At 41.7% G+C, this 22,485-nt stretch overlaps 1 protein-coding gene across 5 annotated transcripts in view; it reads left to right on the top strand.

Moving 5' to 3' along the window:
• Window positions 1–22,485, top strand: part of Myo5a (myosin VA) — a 164,561-nt gene that overhangs the window by 105,288 nt on the left and 36,788 nt on the right. For 3 of the 5 annotated variants that reach the window (XM_045160476.1, XM_045160474.1, XM_045160478.1), the window contains exons 23-30: window positions 1,587–1,680; window positions 9,236–9,384; window positions 11,566–11,679; window positions 14,467–14,610; window positions 14,921–14,974; window positions 17,058–17,285; window positions 19,395–19,403; window positions 21,383–21,483. In XM_045160476.1, coding sequence (XP_045016411.1) covers window positions 1,587–1,680; window positions 9,236–9,384; window positions 11,566–11,679; window positions 14,467–14,610; window positions 14,921–14,974; window positions 17,058–17,285; window positions 19,395–19,403; window positions 21,383–21,483 — 893 coding nt within the window. The remainder of the gene's footprint in view (window positions 1–1,586; window positions 1,681–9,235; window positions 9,385–11,565; window positions 11,680–14,466; window positions 14,611–14,920; window positions 14,975–17,057; window positions 17,286–19,394; window positions 19,404–21,382; window positions 21,484–22,485) is intronic. The other 2 variants (XM_045160477.1, XM_045160475.1) reach the window with 1 other exon arrangement.

Below are 22,485 nucleotides of genomic sequence, written 5' to 3'. Positions count from 1 at the left end.
CCCTTGTGCATCTGGCTAACGTGGGACCTGGGGAACCGAGCCTCGAACTGGGGTCCTTAGGCTTCACAGGCAAGCGCTTAACTGCTAAGCCATCTCTCCAGCCCAAGAAGGTGTTTTTTTGTTTGTTTGTTTGTTTTTCAAGGTAGGGTTTCACCCTAGCCCAGGCTGACCTGGAAATTGACTATGTAGTCTCAGAGTGGCCTCAAACTCACACAGTCCTCCTACCTCTGCCTCTTGAGTGCTGGGATTAAAGGTGTGTGCCACCACTGTCAGCTTGACATTAAGGTTCTTGAGTCATAATATGTTATTTAAACATTTATTTTTATTTATTTAATTTAGGGGGTATTCAAGGTAGGATCTCACTCTAGTCCAGGCTGACCTGGAATTCACTATGTCGTCTCAGGCTGGCCTCAAACTCACTGTGACCCTCCTGTCTCTGTCTCCTGAATACTGGGATTAAAGATGTACACATCATTACTGACTATTTAATCATTTCTAAAACTACCTCAACATAAGGGTTCCTGGGAAATAGTCATTGATTTTGAGAGGTTTCACTAGGATTGCCTTCTCTAGAAGAAACTGGAGCTTAGTGCCGGCTGTGACTGGAGAGTCTAGATTTGCCTTTTCTGTGTCACCCTCACTGCCAACAGCAGTACATTCTGTAAGAATCTTAGGAGGAGCTCAGGTGCAGCTCAGACAAGAGAATTTAGCAAGTAAAATGCTGCGTTTCATGGTATTTAGGTCCATACAAAATCAGTTCTCCTGCATCTTAGGTCGGGACTCTGTGGAAACGGCAGTACCACTTTGTAGCACTGTTTTGGTGTTTTGACCATGTTTGTCCCCATTATCCTCTCTTATTCCCTTCCCACTGATCCCTTCTTCTTCCCAACTAGTCAACCTTCTGCTGTCATATTATTATTATTATTATTATTATTATTGGTGACTCAATGTGTTAAATTAGAGTTGTCCACAGAAGCATGGGCAACTTTGCCCACACTCTGAAGAAAATGTCTCTCCCTCCCCCAGCACCATTAACTACCTATAGAGATTAAAGGCATGTGCAAACCATGCCCAGCTCAATTCTGTTTAGAGTAATAGGTGCTAGCATCTGAAGTCTTTCAGGAATTCTAAAGCTAAAAAACTTTTCTGTCTTTCTTAACCTATGTGATCTCCCATTTGAATTGTGGTACCAGTGAGTATCACTTCTGGTGTTGAGGTAAGAAGGTGACATCATTGCTTTGAGAACAAATGTTTACTCAGTGCTAAACAAAGGCTAAATGTTCAAGGTACAAACTAAAGAAACCACTGTCACTGTCTTGTCCACCAAGGAATTTCTAGTCTATGAGGGGAGACAGAAAAGTAGATACATTACTAGGACTGTGAAGAGACAAATACAGAGTCTTGTCTAGTCTAGAGTTCTAAAGAAGGCTCTCTGGAGAGGCAGGCAAGGTGATGGGAGAGCTGGGTGAAGATACCAGGACCAGAGGCAATGACAGCAGGAGGTGGCGGCTTTATGGTCTGTACACTTACTAGCGGGCCTTTCTCCAGCTCCTGCAACCACCTCAGCTTTCTGCTTCATTTTGTAGCTGGTGTCGAATCTGAAGGAAGAAAACACTTTGCTGAAGCAGGAAAAAGAGATTCTCAATCACCGTATCGTGGAGCAGGCTAAGGAGATGACAGGTAAGGCTTGTGTGGCCCAGCTCACCATGCCAGCTTCACACCTCAGTTTTATAATTTTTTTAAAGAGTCAGCATTTCTTTTTTTTTTTTTTTTTTTGGTTTTTCGAGGTAAGGTCTCACTCTAGCCCAGGCTGATCTGGAATTCACTATGGAGTCTCAGGGTGGCCTTGGACTCACAGCGATCCTCCTACCTCTGCCTCCCAAGTGCTGGGATTAAAGGCGTGCGCCACCACGCCCGGCTTCTTTTTTTTTTTTAAATATATTTTATTTTTCTTTATTTGAGAGAGAGAGAGAGAGAAATAGGGAGAGGGAATGGGCACACCAAGACCTCCAACCACTGCAAACAAACTCCAGATGTGTGCGCCCCCTTGCGCATCTGGTTTACTAGGGTCCTGGGGAATCGAACCTGAGTTCTTTGGCTTTGCAGGCAAGTGTCTTAACCACTAAGCCATTTCTCTAGCCCTATAATGTATTTTTAAAAGATTTATTTATTTATTAGAGACAGTGAGAGAGGGGGAGAGAGAGAATGGGCACTCCAGGGCCACTAGCCACTGCAAATGGACTCCAGATACATGTGCCCCCTTGTGCATCTGGCTTACATGGGCCCTGGGGTATCAAACCTGTGTTCTTGGGCTTCACAGGCATGCGCCTTACCTGCTAAGCCATCTCTCCAGCCTTTAAGTTTTATAATTACAGTAGCTGACTAGAACTTACTCTGTAGCTCTAGGCTGGCCCAGAACTCATACTAATCCTCCTAACTCTGCCTCCCAAGTGCTGGGATTAAAGGCATGCACCACCATGACCAGCTGAGTTTAAACATTTTTAAAAATTTAAGCCAAAATCAGTAAATTTATACTGTTAACAAGCAACAAGAGCCCTATATATGTGTGCGTGTGTGTGTGTGTGTGTGTGTGTGTGTGTGTGTGTGCGCGCGCGCGCACGTATGCAATTGGTGTTGTTTGTTTGTTTGTTTGTTTGGTTTTTTGAAGTAGGGTTTCACTGTAGCCCAAGCTGACCTGGAATTTACTGTGTAGTCTCATGGTGATCCTCCTATCTCTTCCTTCCAAGTGCTTGGATTAAAGGTGTGTACCACCACATCCAGTTGAGCTTAAATATTTTTAAAAATTAAGGCCAAAATCATTAAATTTGTAGTGTTTACAAGCAACAAAAGCCCCAGGTGTTTTGGTAGAATTATTTACTGAACTTGCAAACCTGATCTCTTTCTATATACCAGTAGGGCTGGAGAGATGCCTTAGCTGTTAAGGTGCTTGCCTGTGTAGCCTCAGAACCCAGGTTTGATTCCCCAGAACCCGCGTAAGCCAGATGCACATGGTGGTCCATGTATCTGGAGTTCTTTTGCAGTGGCTGAAGACCTTGGCATGACTGTTCTTTCTTTCTCTTGCTTTAATAATAAAAATAAGTCTTTGTACCAATAATTTCATATATAACTAATAATTTCATATATAACTTCTAAAAATTGATTTGTTCTATATATATGACATAAATTATGGCCTATGGGAATCCTATTAATTTTGTAATAATTTTTGAACTAGTTTATGTGTAGGTAGATGTATTTATGTGTTGTTTTACACACACACAGCTTATTTGTTTTTTGAGTTCAGAATGGCTTTGAATTTTGGATATTTCTGCCTCGGCCTCCCCAGTGCTAGGATCTCATCCATGTACCATGACACTTGGCTATATGTATTTTTTAACTTGACATAATTGTACATATTTACAAGGAATACTGCAATAATTTGGGACACATAATGATCAAATAAAGATACACAATATTTTCATCTCCTCAAAAATTTATCACTTCTATTTGTGGGCAAACTTAAATCTCTTTTTTTTTTTTTTATTTTATTGACAGCTTCCATTCTTAAGACAATAAACCATGATAACTCCCTCCCCTCTCCCACTTTCCCCTTCACAGAACTTGTAGGTATTTCTGAATAGATCATAAACTGTTGCAGACTGCAGCCACCTCAATGTGCTAAAGTGGTGAAACTAATTCCTCCTGTGGTCCAGTAACCTGGTCCCTTCATCTCACTTCTCTGTCCCTCTTCCCCTGCCTTCCCCAAGTTCCTAGGGATCTTGTCCACTCTCTTCCCTCAGATCAGTTTCTTAAGCTTCCACTAATGAATGAAAACATACAGTATTTGTCATTCTGTGTCCCACTTATTTCTTATGTGTTTATTTTTTTGCTAAAACAGTTAATGTCATCTTGCTAAGACAACTACTCTGCTACTAAACTAAAAATTAAAAGTATTTTATTTATTAATTTATTTTATAGTGTATTTTTAAAATGGAGAACCAAATTGATATAGACATTTATTCTACAAATGCTGCATGTGGGATTGATTTGAATGGTAATAAATTGAAAGGAATAAACATATTAAGCATGGACTCAGAAGATATAGATCAAAATAATAATAATTGGTAGAAATGGAAGAGAAAATGGATTGGAATAGACGCTATACTATATGAAAAATAATCAAGATGTTATTTTAGTGGGATATTCAAAAAAGGCAAAAACATTCTGAAATTTTAAGATAAAATAGCAAAAAAGTAATGTTATTATAATATAGAAATTGCAGGAAATGGTATCTATGTATAAGGCAAATCAGTGTGACGAGCTATGAGAGCATGGTACTTGTCAGCCTTCTCCAGGGAAGCAGACCAATGGTATAAGTAATGTTAGATGAAATGGCTCCCAATGGAGGCTGAGGCATTCTGAGAGGGTGTGCCAAGTGGGAGAGCCAGGGAAGCTGCCAGTGTAGCTCAGCCCAGGTCTGCAGCACTGAGGAGAAAGGCCCACAGTCACAAAGCCAGAGACCTGCAATTCTTTTTTATTTGTTTGTTTGTTTTGTTTTGCTTTTTGTTTGTTTGTTGTTTTCTCAATTTTTATTAACATTTCCCATGATTATAAAAAGTATCCCATGGTAATACCCTCCCTCTCCCCTCCCCTCACTTTCCCCTTTGAAATTCCATTCTCTATCATAGAGACCTGCATTTCTGACCTTCAAGGACAAAACAAGAAGGGTTTTGGCTCTGGAAGAGAGAACAGGAATCTGCTCTTCCTCTATCTTTCTCATGCCATGGGACCCCAGGCAACTGAACCATGCCCCTTCACCCACATCAGGGCAGATCTTTCTCACTCTACCTAGGGATTCACCTGTCAATCTTTTCTGAAAACACTCATAGACAAGCCCAACAAAATGTTGTATCGGCAATCTAGGTAACCCTCAAACCAGCCACGTTGACACCAGGGTTAACCATCATGAGTGTGGAGTTTGAGGGTTGCCTGAAAATCCAGATTAAAGATTAAGAGAAAATAAGGAATGAGCTTAAAGGTTCTCACTAAGACCATGGTAGTGAGAGCTAGCTCTTCATTGTTACCTCACATTATCCCTTCCTTCTTAATCAGTGGAGATGATACAGAGGGGGAAAAAGAAAACCTTGAATTAATGACCATAACTAAGAAATAAGGTGAAAAAAAGAAGCCAAAAGAAAACATAAGAAGGGATAAGAGGGCTGGAAAGATGGCTTCGTGGTTAAGGCATTTGCCTGCAAAGCCAAAGGATCCCGGTTCGATTCTCCAGGATCCGCATAAGCCAGATGCACAAGAGGCACATGCATCTGGTGTTCATTCATTCATTTGCAGTGGCTGGAGGCCCTGGCATGCCCATTCTCTCCCCCCACCATCTCCCTCTCTCTGCCTTCCTCTGTCTCAAATAAATAAATAAATAAAATATATTAAAAAAATAAAAAGGCATAAGAGAAAACAGCCAATAGCAACAAAATGTCAGAGAAAGATCTATAATGATAACATTACTAGGAAAATATATGTAATTTGATTTATTTATTAGAAAGGGGGAGAGAAAATGGATATGCCAGGGCCTGTAGCCACTGCAACCAAACTCCAGATGTATGTGCTACCTTGTGCATCTGGCTTAAATGGGTACTGGGGAATTAAACCTGAGTCCTTAGGCTTCGCAGGCAAGCACCTTACTGCTAAGCCATCTCTCCAGACCTATAATATTTGAATTAAACTATAAGAATGAAGAAATGACAGTGGATTTGTCTAGGAAATATTGTTGGTAGCTTTGGACTTCTTTCTAGAAACTGATGAGAAACTTGGGAAAATCATTCATGTACAAATTATGAAGGCCCTACGCTAGGGAAGCACTGTGTTGGATACTTGGGAAGCAGTAGTGAGCTTTTACATCCCTTGCTTCATGAGCTGGCAGAGAAAAAATTGGTGAAGGTATAGATGCTGGCAGGGCACAGTGAGATTTATCCACAAGACATAAACATGAATGGTAGGATATTATAAAAGTCACTGGGCTGGAGAGATTGCTCAGTGCTTAAGGTGCTAGCCTGCAAAGCCTAATGGCCCAGGTTCAATTCCCCAGTGCCCACATAAGGCCTGATACACAGTGGTGTGTATGTGTCTGGAGATTGTTTGCAGTGGCTGGAGGCCCTGGTGCACCCATTCTCTCTCTGTGTCCCTCTTCTCTATCTCTCTCTGCTTGCAAATAAATAAAAATGCTTTCAATAAAAATAAAAATCATAGGTTGGGTCATTGAGTTAAAACATATAGCTGAGAGTTGAGGAATTTTATTTTGCATTATCATCAGCAAGGGGTTGGGCTCCACACTCCAGACTAGCCAAAAGCAAGCCACTGACAACAGAAAGGGCAGAGTCAAGTATATAAGTGGAAAGGTCAGGGTTCCTCGAGCAGACACGGGAGGCAACAACAAACTAAGCCTGAGTATATCATTTGGTTATAAGTGAAGGAGTCATACAATGGCAGGGGAGTTCTGTGAGCTAGAAAATTAGAAGAACCAGGTGGTGGAAATAGACAAACTATATAGAGTAGGAGAACCAGATTCCTCTGAGAATGACTTTTTTTGTAATTTTTTTTTGTTTATTTTTATTTACTTATTTGAAAGTGACAGAGAAAGAGGCAGGTAGAGAGAGAGAGAAAATGGGCACTTCAGGGCCTCCAGCCACTGCAAACGAACTCCAGACGCGTGCGCCCCCGTTTGCATCTGGCTAACGTGGGTCCTGGGGAATGGAGCCTCGAACCGGGGTCCTTAGGCTTCACAGGCAAGCGCTTAACCACTAAGCCATCTCTCCAGCCCTTTTTTGTAATTTTTTATGAACGAGAGAGCATGCACACAAAGAGAGAACTGGCTTGCCAGGGCCTCCAGCTCTGCAGTTGGACTCCAGATGTATGTGGCACTTTGTGTGCATGTGAGACCTTGCATGCTTGCATTGCCTTGTGCGTCTGGCTTATATGTGACCTGGAGAGTTGAACATGGGTCCTTAAGCTTTGCAGGCAAGCGCCTTAACTGCTAAGCCAGCTCTCCAGCCCAGAGAAAGACTTTATGAATTATTAATTTGGGCAGAAGAATTTTACGAATAGCCAATAATAGAATAGCAGTGGAATAAAAATATATACTTTACCTACTAGTGCCTACTGAATGTTTATGAAGAATTTGATGCAAGCCTAGCCTGGTAGCACATACGTACAATCACAGCACTGAGAAAGCTGGAGCAGGAAGATTTTTGAGTTAAAGGCCAGCTCTGGCTCTATAGGTAACATCTGGCAGCCAGAGCTTTGTAGAAAGATCACATCTCAAAAAGAAGCAAGGAAACAAACAGGAACATGGTGTGACCAGAATTTAAGCTGGTGAGCCAAGGCACTGTTCTGATAAATTTTTGTTCCTTTTAGGGTCACACATTTTTTTCCTTCCCCTCTATGCACTTGTTGCTCTTACAGATCATAGTGGTGCTAAAGTAAAATTTCATGCATAACAGGTCCACCTGGAAGTCACCATGCCTGTTTACGTGCATGCATTCTGTGGAGCACACTCTAGCAATCCTCTTCTGGGTCTGTTTTGTCTTCAGTCTTTTATCTGTGTTTGTGTGCACGTGCTGCTTGTTCCATTGTGCGCCCATCTACATGGGTGCTGGAGAATTGAACTCAGGACAGCAGGCTTTAATTACTGAGCAATTTCCCTAGCCCTTGTTTTATTTTTTAGTAATGTGCAACTCATTTAAGCAACACTTCATTTATTTTTTAATTATATTTTTTCCCATCACTAGCTTAGACAATTGTAACATTTGTTTTTTTGGCCTGGCAATAAATATTTTAATATTTGTTTCATTTTTATGATGACAAATAATTTTCAAGTTTATTTCTTTTTTTTGTTTGTTTGTTTGTTTGCTATTTAAATACAAAGCTGCAACCAAAATTTAATCTCACAGTTAGACGCTTCTGTTGGATCCTCCTCCAATTCTGTGACCAGGCTAGCAGGGGTGGGGGCGGTACAGGGAAGACTTTCTTAGGTAACAGCATTATGAGACCAGGGGTCAAGGGCAAGGGTCAGTTCTCATACCTGTATTCTTTCACGTTTACCTGGTTGCCGAGCCCCAGTCCTTGGATCAAAGGTGAAGTTGAAAACCAGGTCCTCCTCTAGGGAGGGAAAAGGAAGCTGCCTGCTCCTGCCATCACCCTTGAGCCTTCTCTCTCCCAATTTCCTGGTTTTCCGAGGTAGGGTCTTTTACTCTAGTCTAGGCTGACCTGGAATTCACCATGTACTCTCAGGGTGGTCTCAAACTAACAGCGATCCTCCAACCTTGGCCTCCCAAGTGCTGGGATTAAAGGTGTGCACCACCATGACCAGCCCAACAATTATAACCTTTTAAAGTATTTGGTTGGTTGGTTGATTGATTGATTGATTTGGGGGCGGGGGAGGCAGATAGAGAATGGGCACACCAGGGCCTCTAGCCGCTGCAAATGAACTCTAGACGTATGCACCACCTTGTATATCTGGCTTTACATGGGTACTGGGGAATTGAACCTGGGTGTTTAAGCTTTGCAGGCAAACACCTTAACTGCTAAGCAATCTTTCTAGCCCAATTTTAAAAAAAATTTATTATCAAACAGAGAGAGTGAGAGAAAGAGAGAGAATGGGCATGCCGGGGCCTCTTGTCATCACTCCAGATGCATGTGTCACTTTGTGCATCTGGCTTTATGTGGAAATAGTAAGCCCACCAGGCTTTATGAGCAAGAGCCTTTAACTGCTGAGCCATCTCCCCAGCCCTTCATTTAAACAGAAATGCAATCACCATGCACAAAGAACAGATTACTTTTTAAAAAAATTTATCAGGGTTTCTACCCACTGCAAATGAACTCAGGACACATGTGCCACCTTGTGCGTGTTCGCCTTTACATGGGCACTGGGGAATCAAACCTGGGTCCTTTGGCTGTGCAGGGAGTGCCTTTAACTGCTAAGCCATCTCTCCAGCCCCAGGAGTAGGTTACTTTTACCAGGCTTTATTCTGCATGTGGCCGTGCCCTGCCCCCGCACCAGCCTTTGTCTTTGCTTCCTCCATCTGTTTCTTCCTAAGAGCTTTGTTTTCCTCGGCCATCTCCTGGTCTTCTTTGCACTTGTCAGGGGTTTCCTACGACCATCATGACCCAACATGATGCCTGCCACATTCCTGACTCTGATCTTCCATTATCTGCCTTTTTCTTTCAGAAACTATGGAAAAGAAGTTGGTAGAAGAAACAAAACAACTAGAACTTGACCTGAATGATGAAAGGCTGAGATACCAGAACCTTCTGAATGAATTCAGCCGGCTGGAAGAGCGGTATGATGACCTCAAGGAGGAAATGACCTTGATAGTGGTGAGTCTTCTTTTTTTAAATCAAAACATTTTCTTGCTATGTAGCTGAGGCTGGCTTTGAACTCATAATCCTTTTGATTCTAACTTCTTGATTGCTGGGAATATAGGCATGTGCCGTCATGCCCGGCTTTTGCTTTTTTTTTTTTTTTTAGATGAGTATTCTTAATTATTTACAGAAGTAAACAGTACAATGAGCCTTCTGTTATGTGTACCTGTCACTGAGTTGCAGAACAGGCAGTACATTTCTCCCTCCTCTCCCACCCTTCATCGCTTTTCATCAAGTAGTTGTATTATTTTATTTTAAATACTTTATTTGTTTACTTAAGAGAGAGAAAGGGACAGATGGAGAGAATGGGTTTACCAGGGCCTCTAGCCACAGCAAATGAACTCCAGACTCTGGCTTACATGGGTACTGGGGAATCAAACCTAGGTCTTTAGGCTTCACAGGCAAGCACCTTAGTGGCTATGCTATCTCTCCAGCTTCAAGTAATTGTACTATTTTAAAGTAAATCATACAACTTGATTCATAAGGACTTCAGTGAAGTCAAATACTATAAAGATTGGACTGTAACATAGTGTGAAGTCAATACAACATGACTGTTTTATTCGTTGAATGGCTTACTATAAATTTGACGAATAAAACATATATTTATATAATAATTTTCTCTACTGGGCTTTTCAGTTTCCAAGATAAATGTCAACTGAGAGAAAATCCAGCTTCTGTCTAAATGAATTATCTTATCTGTTCCAAGGACTTCTCTCCACTTGCCAGTGAGCTTTCTGAACTTGGAATGATTCTGCTAACCCATCAGGAAACTGAGCTCCATGACTCTCTTGTACCTATTGATACATATGGCCAGAGACACTCTAAAGTATTTCTTGTAAAAAGTAAAGCAACTTGGTATCTGTTGGAGTACATAGTTACTTCAACTTTTGTTTCCATCCAGAGCTGCTTGATTTCTTATAACATCAAACAATTGTCCTCAAAGCTTTATAGGTAAGAAAATAAGTATGAGCTGGGCATGGTGGCACACGCCTTTAATCCCAGCACTTGGGAGACAGAGGTAGGAGGATCACCGTGAGTTCAAGGCCACCCTGAGACTCCATAGTGAATTCCAGGTCAGCCTGGACTAGAGTGAAACCCTACATCGAAAAAAAGAAAATCAAGTGTAATGGTGTAGTGGAGGCTGGAAAGCTAATATAAATCCAGCACTGGAGGATTGTGTCAAACCTCACTATTCCACCTACTTCATGCAAGTAGGAACAGGTCACCCTAAGCCTTACAGCTGACAAGTCTGAAGAGTCCTCGCTCAGCCTTGTCCTCGTCTCTACGCCACGCCTGTATGTGCAGCCTCTACTCCACATTGTCACCTTCTCCTTCTCTGGCCCCTGCGAGCTCACGCTACCTAGATCCCCATTCGTGGTGTGTTTTTATTTACCTACTGGATGACCGTGACAGCATTTCTGATTAGTCTATGTTTCAGTCCTAGCTAGAGCTGAGTTCTGTACCCTATTGGGTGCTTCTGAGGTCACTGGTTACCTGTAATGTTAATAGACAGTACCGGGAAAGAAAGGATTCCGAACTCAAAGCAGGATTTTTCTACAGGATTTCTTAGATTCGTTACTAGTATATATTGTGAATCACAGAAAATAAAATGAGAGGATTCTCTGTCAGTTATGTCACTGTCTGGGCATCTTCGAGAGATGTCTGTGAAGTTCTGGTGTCTGCTGGACAAGGTGGCCTTCTCTAGAAACGAGTCTGTGGTGCTCAGTGGCTCGCCTGCTCCTTTGGCTCAGCGGTCTCTGCCACTTTCTTTGCTGGCCAGACCAGGCCAGGCCAGACTCCTAGTGTGCTTTACAGCTCTGTCTCTCCCTCCTCAGGCTCTGGTTTCTCCACAATATGCCTGTGACTCGCTGCCACTCCTTTTGGGACACAGGCTAGTTAGGAAAAAGAAAAACAGCAGAAGAGATGTCTTAGTGGACAAAACACTGCCACTTGTAGTAGACAGCCTCAGGTCACTGGGGTGAACTTCCAAACCAGGCTCAGGTCGTGGGAGGAGAGAACTTATTTGATGCTTACAGATGTAGGAGAAGTTCCGTGACACCCACATCAGCATGGATGCTCTTGACCGTGCGTAGTTCAGTCTGTATAGTAACTACACCTGGGTTATTTGCTTTACAGAATGTGCCTAAGCCTGGACACAGGAGAACAGACTCCACCCACAGCAGCAATGAGTCTGAATACACCTTCAGCTCTGAAATTGCAGAAACTGAAGACATCCCACCAAGGACAGAGGTATATTTTAGATATCTATCACTAAAAGTAGCAAGCATGCTGCTACTGATTAATTAACAGGGAACATGTCAAATGAGTGACTTATATTCTTAATTAGCTATGCATTAGCTATATACATGTACTTATTACATATGTTTTCTTGTTAATGCACATACCAAATTTGTTTGTTTCAGTGCTGGGGATTAAACCAAGCACCTTATATGTGGTAAGCATGTGCTCTACCACTAAACTACATTTCCAGGCCCACTTTAACTTCCCCACATTTTGATTTTTTTTTTAATATTTTTATTTATTTGAGAGTGACAGAGAGAGAAAGAGGAAGAGAGAGAGAGAGAGAGAGAATGGGTGCGTCAGGGCCTCCAGCCACTGCAAACGAACTCCAGATGTGTGCGCCCCCTTGTGCATCTGGCTAACATGGGTCCTGGGGAATTGAGCCTCGAACCAGGTCCTTAGGCTTCTCAGGCAAGCGCTTAACCGCTAAGCCATCTCTCCAGCCCCACATTTTGATTTTTAAAGTAATTTTGATGGCAATAGTTCCCTTTCATAATTCCCTGTCATACATAAATAGATTTTGTGTATCGAAAACATAGGATATCAAGAATTTATTTTAGGGGCTGGAGGGATTGCTTAGTGGATAAGGCGTTTGCCTGCAAAGCTAAAAACCCAGGTTCGATTTCCCAGGGCACACGTTAGCCAGATGCACAAGGTGGCGCACACGTCCGGAGTTCGTTTGCAGTGGCCGGTGCACCCATTCTCTCTTTCTCTGTCAAATAAATAAATAAATAATAAAATGTTTTTTTAAAAAAAGACTTTATTTTAGGCTGAGCTAAATTATGAGGAAAAATAAGTCCTTGTCCTTGAATGTTAGTATAAGTGCTATACTGGAAAAGTTTTTTCACTGAGCAAATTCGTGTTTGTGAATGGCTCCTTGTGAGTAAGTCCATGCATCTGGAATGTGGCTGGTTTTGATAAGAGTGGCACCTTTATCATGAGATGCTGTGTGTAACCTCAGCCTCAGGGAGGCTATTACTGCCCACTTTAGAGTGGGGCTTTAAAATCAATTCTTGGGACAGTGTCTGTTGCACAGCAAAAACTCACTAAACAAATTTTTACTGAAATAAACAGGCTTCCAGTATTGCCCCACAATTCTCACTGGGTGTGATCAGAGACAAAAAGATGGAAATATATATAACTGGCAATAGAAAAAGAAAGATGAACTATTAGAAAGGAAGGATGGGCAGAAGAGAGGTACCAAACCAAGACTATGACTAGCTGTGCATTTCTACGTCTAATTATTACTTCCTGTCTAGGTCTTTTCTTGTAGTTAAATTTGTAATGCTCAGATTTATAATGTTTCCCTTAAAAACATGAGGAAAGCTTTCAACTACATGTGTAATACCTAGTCCATGTAACTCTTTTAGAAGGGGACAATTGACCCATTTGTAAGATTTATCCAAATTGGAATAGGAGAGAAGCGGGGAGATGGTGCAGTGAAAGGGACTAACAGAGCCTGCCCATCTGGCTGTTTGTTCTTGTGATATTTTAGTAATGATTAGAAATAACCTCAGGGCCCATCAGAGAGGCAGTGGCTAAGTAAGGGACGTTTCACCTGTCAATTAAACATATGCTGTAAGTTGGAGAACACTTAAAATACAATGCTAAGTTTAAAAGATAATACTTCAGTTCTTTAAATCTTTAGACAGAAAAGATTGAATAAGTATTGGGAGTTTTCTTTGGCTTAGGATTATACCTGCATTTTCTGCTGTGTAATTATGTATTACTTTTACCTTTTTATTTTATTTTATTTATATATTATATACAGGGGGATAGAGAGAGAGAATGAGTACACAAGGGCCTCTAGCCAGTGCAAACAAACTCCAGATACATACACCACCATATGCATCTGGCTTATATGGATTCTGGGGAGTTGAACCTAGGTCCTTAGGCTTCGCAGGCAAGTGCCTTAACCGCTAAGCCATCTCTCCAGCCTAGCTTTTCCCCTTTTTAATTTTTTTGTTAGTTTGTTTCTTCAAGGTAGTGTCTCGCTCTACCCCAGGCTGACTCAGGGTAGCCTCAAACTCATGGCAGTCCTATCAGCCTCCTGAGTGCTGTGATTCAGGGATGCGCCACCACACCCAGCTTAAATGTTTTTTAAACATTTTTTAAAATTTATTTGTAAGAAAAGAGAGAGGGAGAGGGATAAGAGAGACAAAATGGTTGTGCCAGCCCTCCAGCCACTGCAAATAAACTCCAGATGCATATACCACTATGTGCATCTGGCTTTATGTAGGTACTGGGAAATCAAATCCCAGCTATTAGGCTTAGCAGGCAAGCACCTTAACCACTGAGTCATATCTCCAGCCCCTTCTTTTTCTTTTGTATCAAAAAATAATAACAGTAAGTATTTTAAAATACACAATTGGAAAATAAGACTTGCTAATTATTTTAAAAATGTACTTTAACTAAATTATTCATTAAATCAGCTCAAAATTATTTCTCTCATTCTTTCCATGGGCTTATTTATGTCTATCAATATCATGAGACACAGATGCTAATCCAAGGCATTGTTAACTTTTTCATCTTTGTCAATCTGATAAAAGTAGTACCTCACAGCTGTCTATTTGCATTTCTCCAACTGTTAGCTAGAATGAGCGTGTCGTTTGTGTTATTCCTCAGGTGTTTATATGTTTCTGCTGTAAGTTTGACTGTTTTAACGGTGACTGTTCATTCTCTCATCAGTTGTTATGTCTTCTGGTTTCACTGACTGTCCTGATTTCTGGAGTTTAGGAGCCAAGTGAAAGGAAGGTGCCTCTGGACATGTCCTTGTTCCTTAAGCTCCAGAAGAGAGTCACAGAGCTGGAGCAGGAGAAGCAGGCGATGCAGGATGAGCTAGACCGCAAGGAGGAGCAGGCCCTCCGCAGCAAGGCGAAGGTGAGCGGCTCTCCTACCCAGGCAGTGGCAGTTGCCAGGAAGCCAGGGCGGGGCTTGTGCGTGTGGCAGACATGAGCCCTTCACTGTTTTCTGTAGAGGAAGTAAGTGTTCCAAGAGAAAGAATTTGACAGCTGAAATGTAAAGTTTCTACATTTATTTTATTTTATTTTTATTTTTTGGTTTTTTTGAGGTAGGGTCTCACTCTAGCCCAGGCTGACCTGGAATTCACTATGTAGTCTCAGGGTGACCTCGAACCCATGGCAATCCTCCTGCCTCTGCCTCCCGAGTGCTTACATTATTTCTTATCCAGGAAGAAGAAAGACCACAAATGAGAGGCGCAGAGCTGGAATATGAGTCCCTTAAGGTATTGGGAATTTCTGCCTAAGACTTTAAATATGTTTTGTCTTGCATGTGTATGTGTGTATGCTCATATACATGTGGGTGCATGTGTAATGTATGTGGTATGTGGAGGCTAGAGGTCAACATCAGGAGTCTTCCTCAGTCACTCTGCCATATTTACTGAGACAGACCTCCCTTACTGAACCCAGAGCTCAACAGTTGGGCTCAACTAGCTAACCAGCAAGTCCTAGGGATCTGCGTGTCTCCACCTCCCCAGCTCTGATTATAAATGCATACCTCCATACATTTACATAGGTCCCTAGTATCTGAACCCCAACCTTCACACTGGCATGATGAGTGCTACACTGCCTGAGCCATCATCCGAGCCTTGACTTTAAATGTCTTGTTTTGGCAAGTGATCTGCTCAGTTTGTCTTTTTCTCGGAGAGCATCCTTAGCTGGAGGCCGTATTTGAGGTACTAGCTTATACCTTCTGCAGGCATTATTTCTGGACTGTGTCGTTTCCCTTTACAAATTCTACTTTGTATAACCAAGAGTTCAGTCTGGACAGGAGGAGGAGCAAGAGGTAGCAGGTATTTGAGGCTAAAGGCTATTCAAGGTAAAGATAATAGACTCTAGACCCAAGTGCATTGTCTGCCACTGTAAAACTCTCCCTGGGTATGAGACACGCTAAAGGCATGGGGTAGCAGTGTGCTCTCCAGATTGTACCTGCCTCACAAAGCATAGACATATGAAAGCATTTTCTATAACATGAAGGAAGCCCATATTCACAAAGTGTTAGGTGAGTGGTTCTCAAAATCTGGTCCCTGTACCAGTAGGATGAATGTCACCTAGTAACTTGTTAGAATTCAGCTATTTCAGGCCTCACACCACTAGACCATTAAGTCAGCATTTCCGCGTCTGGGCCTCAGCAATATTTTTTTTACCAAGAACATACACTAGAGAGATGCACTGTCAGAGCTTAGCATACAAGTAAAGACACTTAGGTTTTCTCTCACAGAAATGAGGGATGCAGTGCTAATTACCAATTTATGAGCGAATGAACAATAGACAAATTTATAAAAGAAAAGGTCATATGTTCTTAAACTAAAAAAAAAAAAATGACTAAATAATTTTGATACAGCTCTTTAAAAGGCCTAATGTGGTGCTCATACCCCTAAAGTTGTCTCTGAGAAGTAATGAAATACTTGATTTTTCACACAGCCATCTCCCTTCCATCATCATTCAGCCCTATGTCATATGAGAATACGGTACCACTAAACTTCTAAACACTCATCTTCAGCGTTTCCCAACTGGTGTCTTGCAACATTTGTGTATTGGTATCACTGGAACTGGGTCTTGTTGCCATTGTGTGAGTAGAGCTTGGAATGAGCTGACTGCTAGTGTGGGGTAGTGATGCCATATGAGTGTGCTGAGAGGTGAGGGTACATCTGGCATCTGCTTAGTTAAAGGAAGGGGCATTCAGCCTCTTTCTGTTTCTCGAGGCCCTTCTAGTCATGTCACAGGTGGGTCACAAAAAAAAGGTAGAAAAGTATGCTATTTAATTATTGAAACACTAAGGGGAACTATATTAATTTGATATAGTAAATTTTTTTTTGGAAATTCTGTCAAAAGCCCTAGATTTCAGCGGTCTTTCCATCTTGTTTTACAAGGGTATAAGAGGACACTACTAAAACTTGTAGTAATCCACCTAGGTGAGGCATTCTTTAAAAGTATTCTGACCAGCTGAACTCTTGGGTTTGCCTTTAATTTACCTGCAAACAAAGCATGGGCTGCTCAGGTTTGCCTAAACCCAGCCTTTGGGATTCAGCAATCTTTGTAGGCCTGAGAACCCTCCTTCAACAGACCAGAATAGATTTGCCTCTGGAATTTGGGTTGGTGATGCAACTGCCATTTACCTTGCTCAGTTCCACCAGTGTCACACGTTCTAACTGCAGAGCACAGTGCCAGTAGGACCTAGGATGCCATTCCCTAGAGTGCTCTGAGGCCTTTTCCAACAGAATTCTTCTGCCAGCCAAGAAGAAGTTGAGTTTTCCAGTGTACAGATGAGGGTGGCAACAGTGAACTTTTCTTTCTCTCTCCATTCAGCGTCAAGAACTAGAGTCAGAAAACAAAAAACTGAAAAATGAGCTAAATGAGTTACGCAAATCTCTCAGTGAGAAAAGTGCCCCCGAGGTGACCGCTCCCGGTGCTCCTGCCTACCGAGTCCTCATGGAGCAGCTGACTTCTGTGAGCGAGGAGCTGGATGTCCGCAAGGAAGAAGTCCTCATCTTGAGGTCTCAGCTGGTGAGCCAGAAAGAAGCCATCCAGCCTAAGGTAAGCACAGGTACATGGCTGACTGGGGGTGACTAGTGGTCTCTGCTGCCTGTCCTTTCCCCCGGAATTATAATGAAGTAAACACCTGGCAAATGCAAAAAGTGAGTAGAATCCCAAGTGATTATCAGTCTCATCTCTGACAAACAAGTACCTTTTAAAATTACTCTTTTTTTAACCTAGTCTGCTAATTTATCTGAAGCTTGATTTTTAAAAATAATAAAAAGTTAAATGCCAAAAAAAAAAAGTAATCTTGCTGGGCATGGTGGCTCACACCTTTAATCCCAGCACTCGGAAGGCAGAGGTAGGAGAATTGATATGAGTTAAAGGCCACCCTGAGACTATATAGTGAATTCTAGGAAACCCTGGGCTAGAGTGAAACCTTTCCTCCAAAAGCCAAAAAGAAAAACAAAAAGGTAATGTTTTTATAGTAATCTGCCTTTGATAAATTCTGGCCTAAGGAAACTATATCAAATACAAAAGTCCATGAATTGTCTTGCTATGGGGTGGCATTACATCTGACTATAAAATACTTGTTGAAATTGGCCTGTTAAGTGGGAAGGAAACATGTGGCAAGGCTAGACATGAGATCTGTGAGTGTGAGCTGCACGGAGATGCCTGTGCCCATGTCTGGAAGCGCTGTGCCGTAGGGAGAGCTGCCCCGCCAGGAGGGCATGGGCTCAGGGGTTCCATGGAAAGCAGTCTCACTTCAAGGACGAGGACGTAGGCGACTCTTGGAAGTCCATCCTCACCCTCAGGCGATTTTAGGCCCAGCTCTGCCATATGATGTTAAAAGGGGCTGGGGGTGGGGGGTGGTGTTTATCATTTGCTTTCAAAGGGAATATGGATAATCATCTCAGAGTCTTGGCCTGTATCCCTGTCCATGTGTGTACATTAGGATGTTACCAGGAGTTGAGGCAAGCAAGGATCCTACTGCCTGACATACCATATTAAATACAGTTGTGATACTGTGTGAGTGTGGCTTAGATACTATGCCTGGCACAGACATTGAGGTTAGGTGAAGAAGGCAGCTCATGCTCTGGGATCAGCACTGATTCTAAACAGAAGACTCTTCACTAAAAAACTTGGTAGGGGGTGAATATTTAGTAACAAGTGGAATTATTTTAAAACAAATCACAATCCCCATTGAATCTGAATAAGTGTCCAGAAGACTGTCTATTTTGGCTGGGCAATAGAACTCACCTTGGCCAGGGCTGTTGCAGTTGGTTCCAAGGCTCCAACATGGCTGGACCTAGAGAAACAGGCTCTGCATGCTTCCTGGACAGCGGCCAATGCCAGAGTCCATCCTCTTGCTCCCTTGTGGCAAAATAATAGTCTCTTTTTCTTTTTAATTCACAAGTTATAATTATATATATATAAAGTTTGTGAGGTATAATAGATATTCCCATAAGAAACTTTAGTAAAGAATTAAGAGATAGGAAAATGAAAATAAGGGACATAAAAGCAACCTGGTTAGCAGAAAACACACTTTTGGTGCCCTACCTTCTTGCTAAGCTCAGCACATGTGATGACTGCTCTGCTGTAATAGGCTAGCCTAGCCCTGTGTAGCCAGGGTCCCTGCTTGTACGACTCCCAGCCTGTCCATGGCACCATCTTGCCCTTTCCGGTGAGAAATGTGCATTATACTAAACACCCAGACCTGTTTCTAGTTTGCAGGACAGTGGTGAGCAACACCCAGTGAAACGGAATGACTCAGCCCAGCCAGGTCAGGTTGGTCTGCTCCACCTCCAGAACGTTCTGGGAGACTTCCCCTGGGCATGTCCTACCAGTGAGCCATTACTGTAACTCTCAGAACTAGGATAAAAATCTCACCCAATACTCAAAAGCATTTTACAACCAGATAAACCCACACAACTTGGGAAATTTTTTCAAGCATTTGTTCCTGAGAAATATGAGTTCCTGGCACATAAACATACATTAATGTCTGCCTTGTGCCAGTTCCTTGAGTATTAATTAATTTAAAGATTAATTTTAGAAGAAACAACTATGGCTTTTAAATGAGCTCTTATCTAGATTTAGTGATAGAACTTATCTGTGGAATTAAGACTTATTGTTTTCTCCTGTTTTTTATGCTTGCCAATTTAATTTTAGGATGACAAGGTAATTATAATTTTTTCATGTCTAATAAATACTTCTATTTAATCCTAACATTCATTTTCAGGTCTCCTCCAGTATGCAATTGATATTGAATGACCACAAATTTATCTTGGTCTGTTATTTTAAAAAATAGTTTATTTGTTTGTTTATTTTAAAATAGTTTTACTTATTTATTTGCGAGCAGGTAAGTGGGGGCATGGGCATACCAAGATCTCTTGCCTCTGAAAGTGAACACTAGATACATTTGCCACTTGTTGCCTCACATGGGTACTGGGGAACTGAACCTGGACCAGCAAGCTTTATAAGCAAGAACCTTTAACCACTGAGTATCTCCTCAGTCCCTATCTATCTATCTATTATTTATTTATTTATTTATTTGTGCGAGAAAGAAAGAGATAGTGTGTGTGAGAGAGAATGGGCACACTAGGGCCTCTAGCCACTGCAAACAAACTCCAGACACAGGTGCCCCCTTGTGCATCTGGCTTACGTGGCTATTGGAAAACTGAGCTCAGGTTCTTAGGCTTTGCAGGCAGGCACCTTAACCACTGAGCAGTCTGTTCAGCCCTGTTATTTATTTGGTTTTTATTGTTTGTCTACTTGCTTGAGGTAGGATTTCATGTAGGTTAGGCTATCCTTGAGCTTACTATGTTGCTGAGGATGACCTTTAAATTCTGATCCTCCTACCTCCACTTCTCAAGTGCTGAGCTAGCAGATGTGCCATCCTATCTAACAGATACATAATTTCCCATTTGACTCGTTTCTATGTGAAGCCACTGGGAAACACCGTGGTATATAAGGATAGTCTGTTAAGGTCACCTCATTGTGAGACCTGACTTTACAGAGATGGGTTTTGTTTCTGTTTGGTTTTCAAGACAGTCTTCCTGTGTAGCCCAGGCGGACCTTGAAGTCATTGTGTAACCCCGGCTGGCCTCAAGCTCAGAGAGATCCTCTTGCTGGGATTACTCCTCTCAAGAGCTGGGATTACTAGCATGTTTAGAGCAAATGTTTGTCAAAGTGTTGGGCATATGCTATTTAGATAGATAGATTGCTTCTTGGGCTCTAAAGTTTATTATGTTTTAGAGGCTGTACAACAGGGATTTTTATCAGTTCTCAGACTACTCTAGAGAGACAGAAAGTACCTGAAGAGAAACAAGACTAAAATTTTAGTGTCTTGTCAAACAGATAGACCAAATGAGAGAAGTTGACCAAAAATATCCTTTTATATAAAATTATTAGTAATTCTTACCTACCAAGTATTTATTTCAAAAGCTTATATACCATTCTATACTATGTCAGAGGAAAAAAGAATAGTAGCTATTTTAAAAGATATTTAAATATATATGAAAATTTGAATATGTATATATCTTAAGATGGGGTTTAAAGAAAGTCTTGATTTCATAAAATATCTGAATACCACCTACTTAATACTGCTAACTTTTTAGTGGAAAAAAGAGCTTTGTGTCAACTTTTATGTTACTATTATTGTTATTTGAGACAGGGTCTTGGTATGTAGCCCTGGCTAGTCTGGAACTTGCTGAATAGACCAGACTGGCCTCAAGCTCATGATCCTCTTGCCTCTGCCTCCCAAATTCTTGGATTACAGGACTGAACCACAATACCTAGAAGATGTTCAGTATTTTATTGGGTCTTTGTTTCATTCTAATTGGTGCAAAACTAGTAGAAAGAGTGGTTTTGTCCATTCCATTCTGCTAATGTATGTATTTTCTGCTAATGTATGTGTGTTCACCTGTGCTATGTGTATGAGCTGCCCTGGAATCTCACTACCTTGCAGCCTGGAGTTAGGCCTCTCAGGAGGGGACTGTGGGCCCCTCTATGGTTTCATGGGACAGATATTGATTCTTAGATGGGGCATGGATCCTCTGAAGTCTATAAACCCTTTAACTAGAGAAAGAAAATATGTTATATGTGACCCATAGCCTTTGAGTTGAGCTCATGTGGAAATGTGTCATTTCTCCCTTCAGAATACAATGACAGATTCCACAATACTTTTGGAAGATGTGCAGAAAATGAAAGATAAAGGTGAAATAGCCCAAGCATACATTGGTTTGAAAGAAACAAATAGGTAAGTTGATTCTTTTTTTTTTTGGTTTTAAAATTTTTTTAATTTTTATTTATTTATTTGAGAGTTGATTCTTTTATTTCAGTTTAACTGTATCAATCTTTAATTTGTACAGGAGTCAACATGCTTATTCATTGCTTTATTAGATATCAATTGATCTTCAAAGAGGACCTAAGGTTGCTAATGCAATGCTGCTAAACCCCCACTTTCAATATTAGGAAATTACTGCAGAGACGTGTCAGGGAGTGTTGTGTACATTAAGGGCTTCTTGTATATTTGTAGTCTGAGCTTTGAAGAGGTACTTGAGAAGAAAACCATTATTCTGTTTGGCCTGTCTTGAGTAGATTCTGTTGCCGTTCATGGCGGCTGTTTGCAGGTTTGTTGAGGTAATGAAGCTCCTAGTAGTTGAAGCTTTAACATAATGCAGTGTGACGAGGAACCTGGAAGTCCTTCATTCTGACCATACATCTTTAAAAGGCACCTTGACTTCTGGGGTGGGAGACGAAGGCTCATGCCTGACTGCCACCTCATTTTTCAACAGAGCTTTAGTGCTGTTGAACTCCAAACATACAGGATTACTTGCCAGGCATGTGGCGCATGCCTTTAATCCCAGCACTCAGGAGGCAGAGGTAGGAGGATCCCCATGAGTTCGAGGCCAGCCTGGGACTACATAGCGAATTCCAGGTCAGCCTGGGCTATAGTGAGACCCTTCCTTGAAAAACAAACCTAAACAAAAAGATTACATGCCAAACCATTTAGTGAGAACATGGTCAGTAGAGATCATGAAGACAGTTCTGGAAATGGGTATTATCAGTAGTGAGTATAGTTGGTTTGTTTTTTTGAGGTAGGGTCTAGCCCAGGCTGACCTAAAGTTCATTCTGTGCTGTCAGGGTATCCTCAAACTCACAGCAGTCCTCCTGCCTGTGTCCCAAGTGCTAGGACAAAAGGTGTGCACCGCCATGCCTGGCTCAAGTTTCTTGACATACACTGTCAGGGAAGTGTTTC

This window comes from Jaculus jaculus, chromosome 10, assembly GCF_020740685.1.
Source record: "Jaculus jaculus isolate mJacJac1 chromosome 10, mJacJac1.mat.Y.cur, whole genome shotgun sequence".
NCBI lineage: Eukaryota > Metazoa > Chordata > Mammalia > Rodentia > Dipodidae > Jaculus > Jaculus jaculus.
The sequence above is the reverse complement of the archived record's forward strand: the minus strand, read 5'-3'. Positions and strand labels throughout refer to the sequence as shown.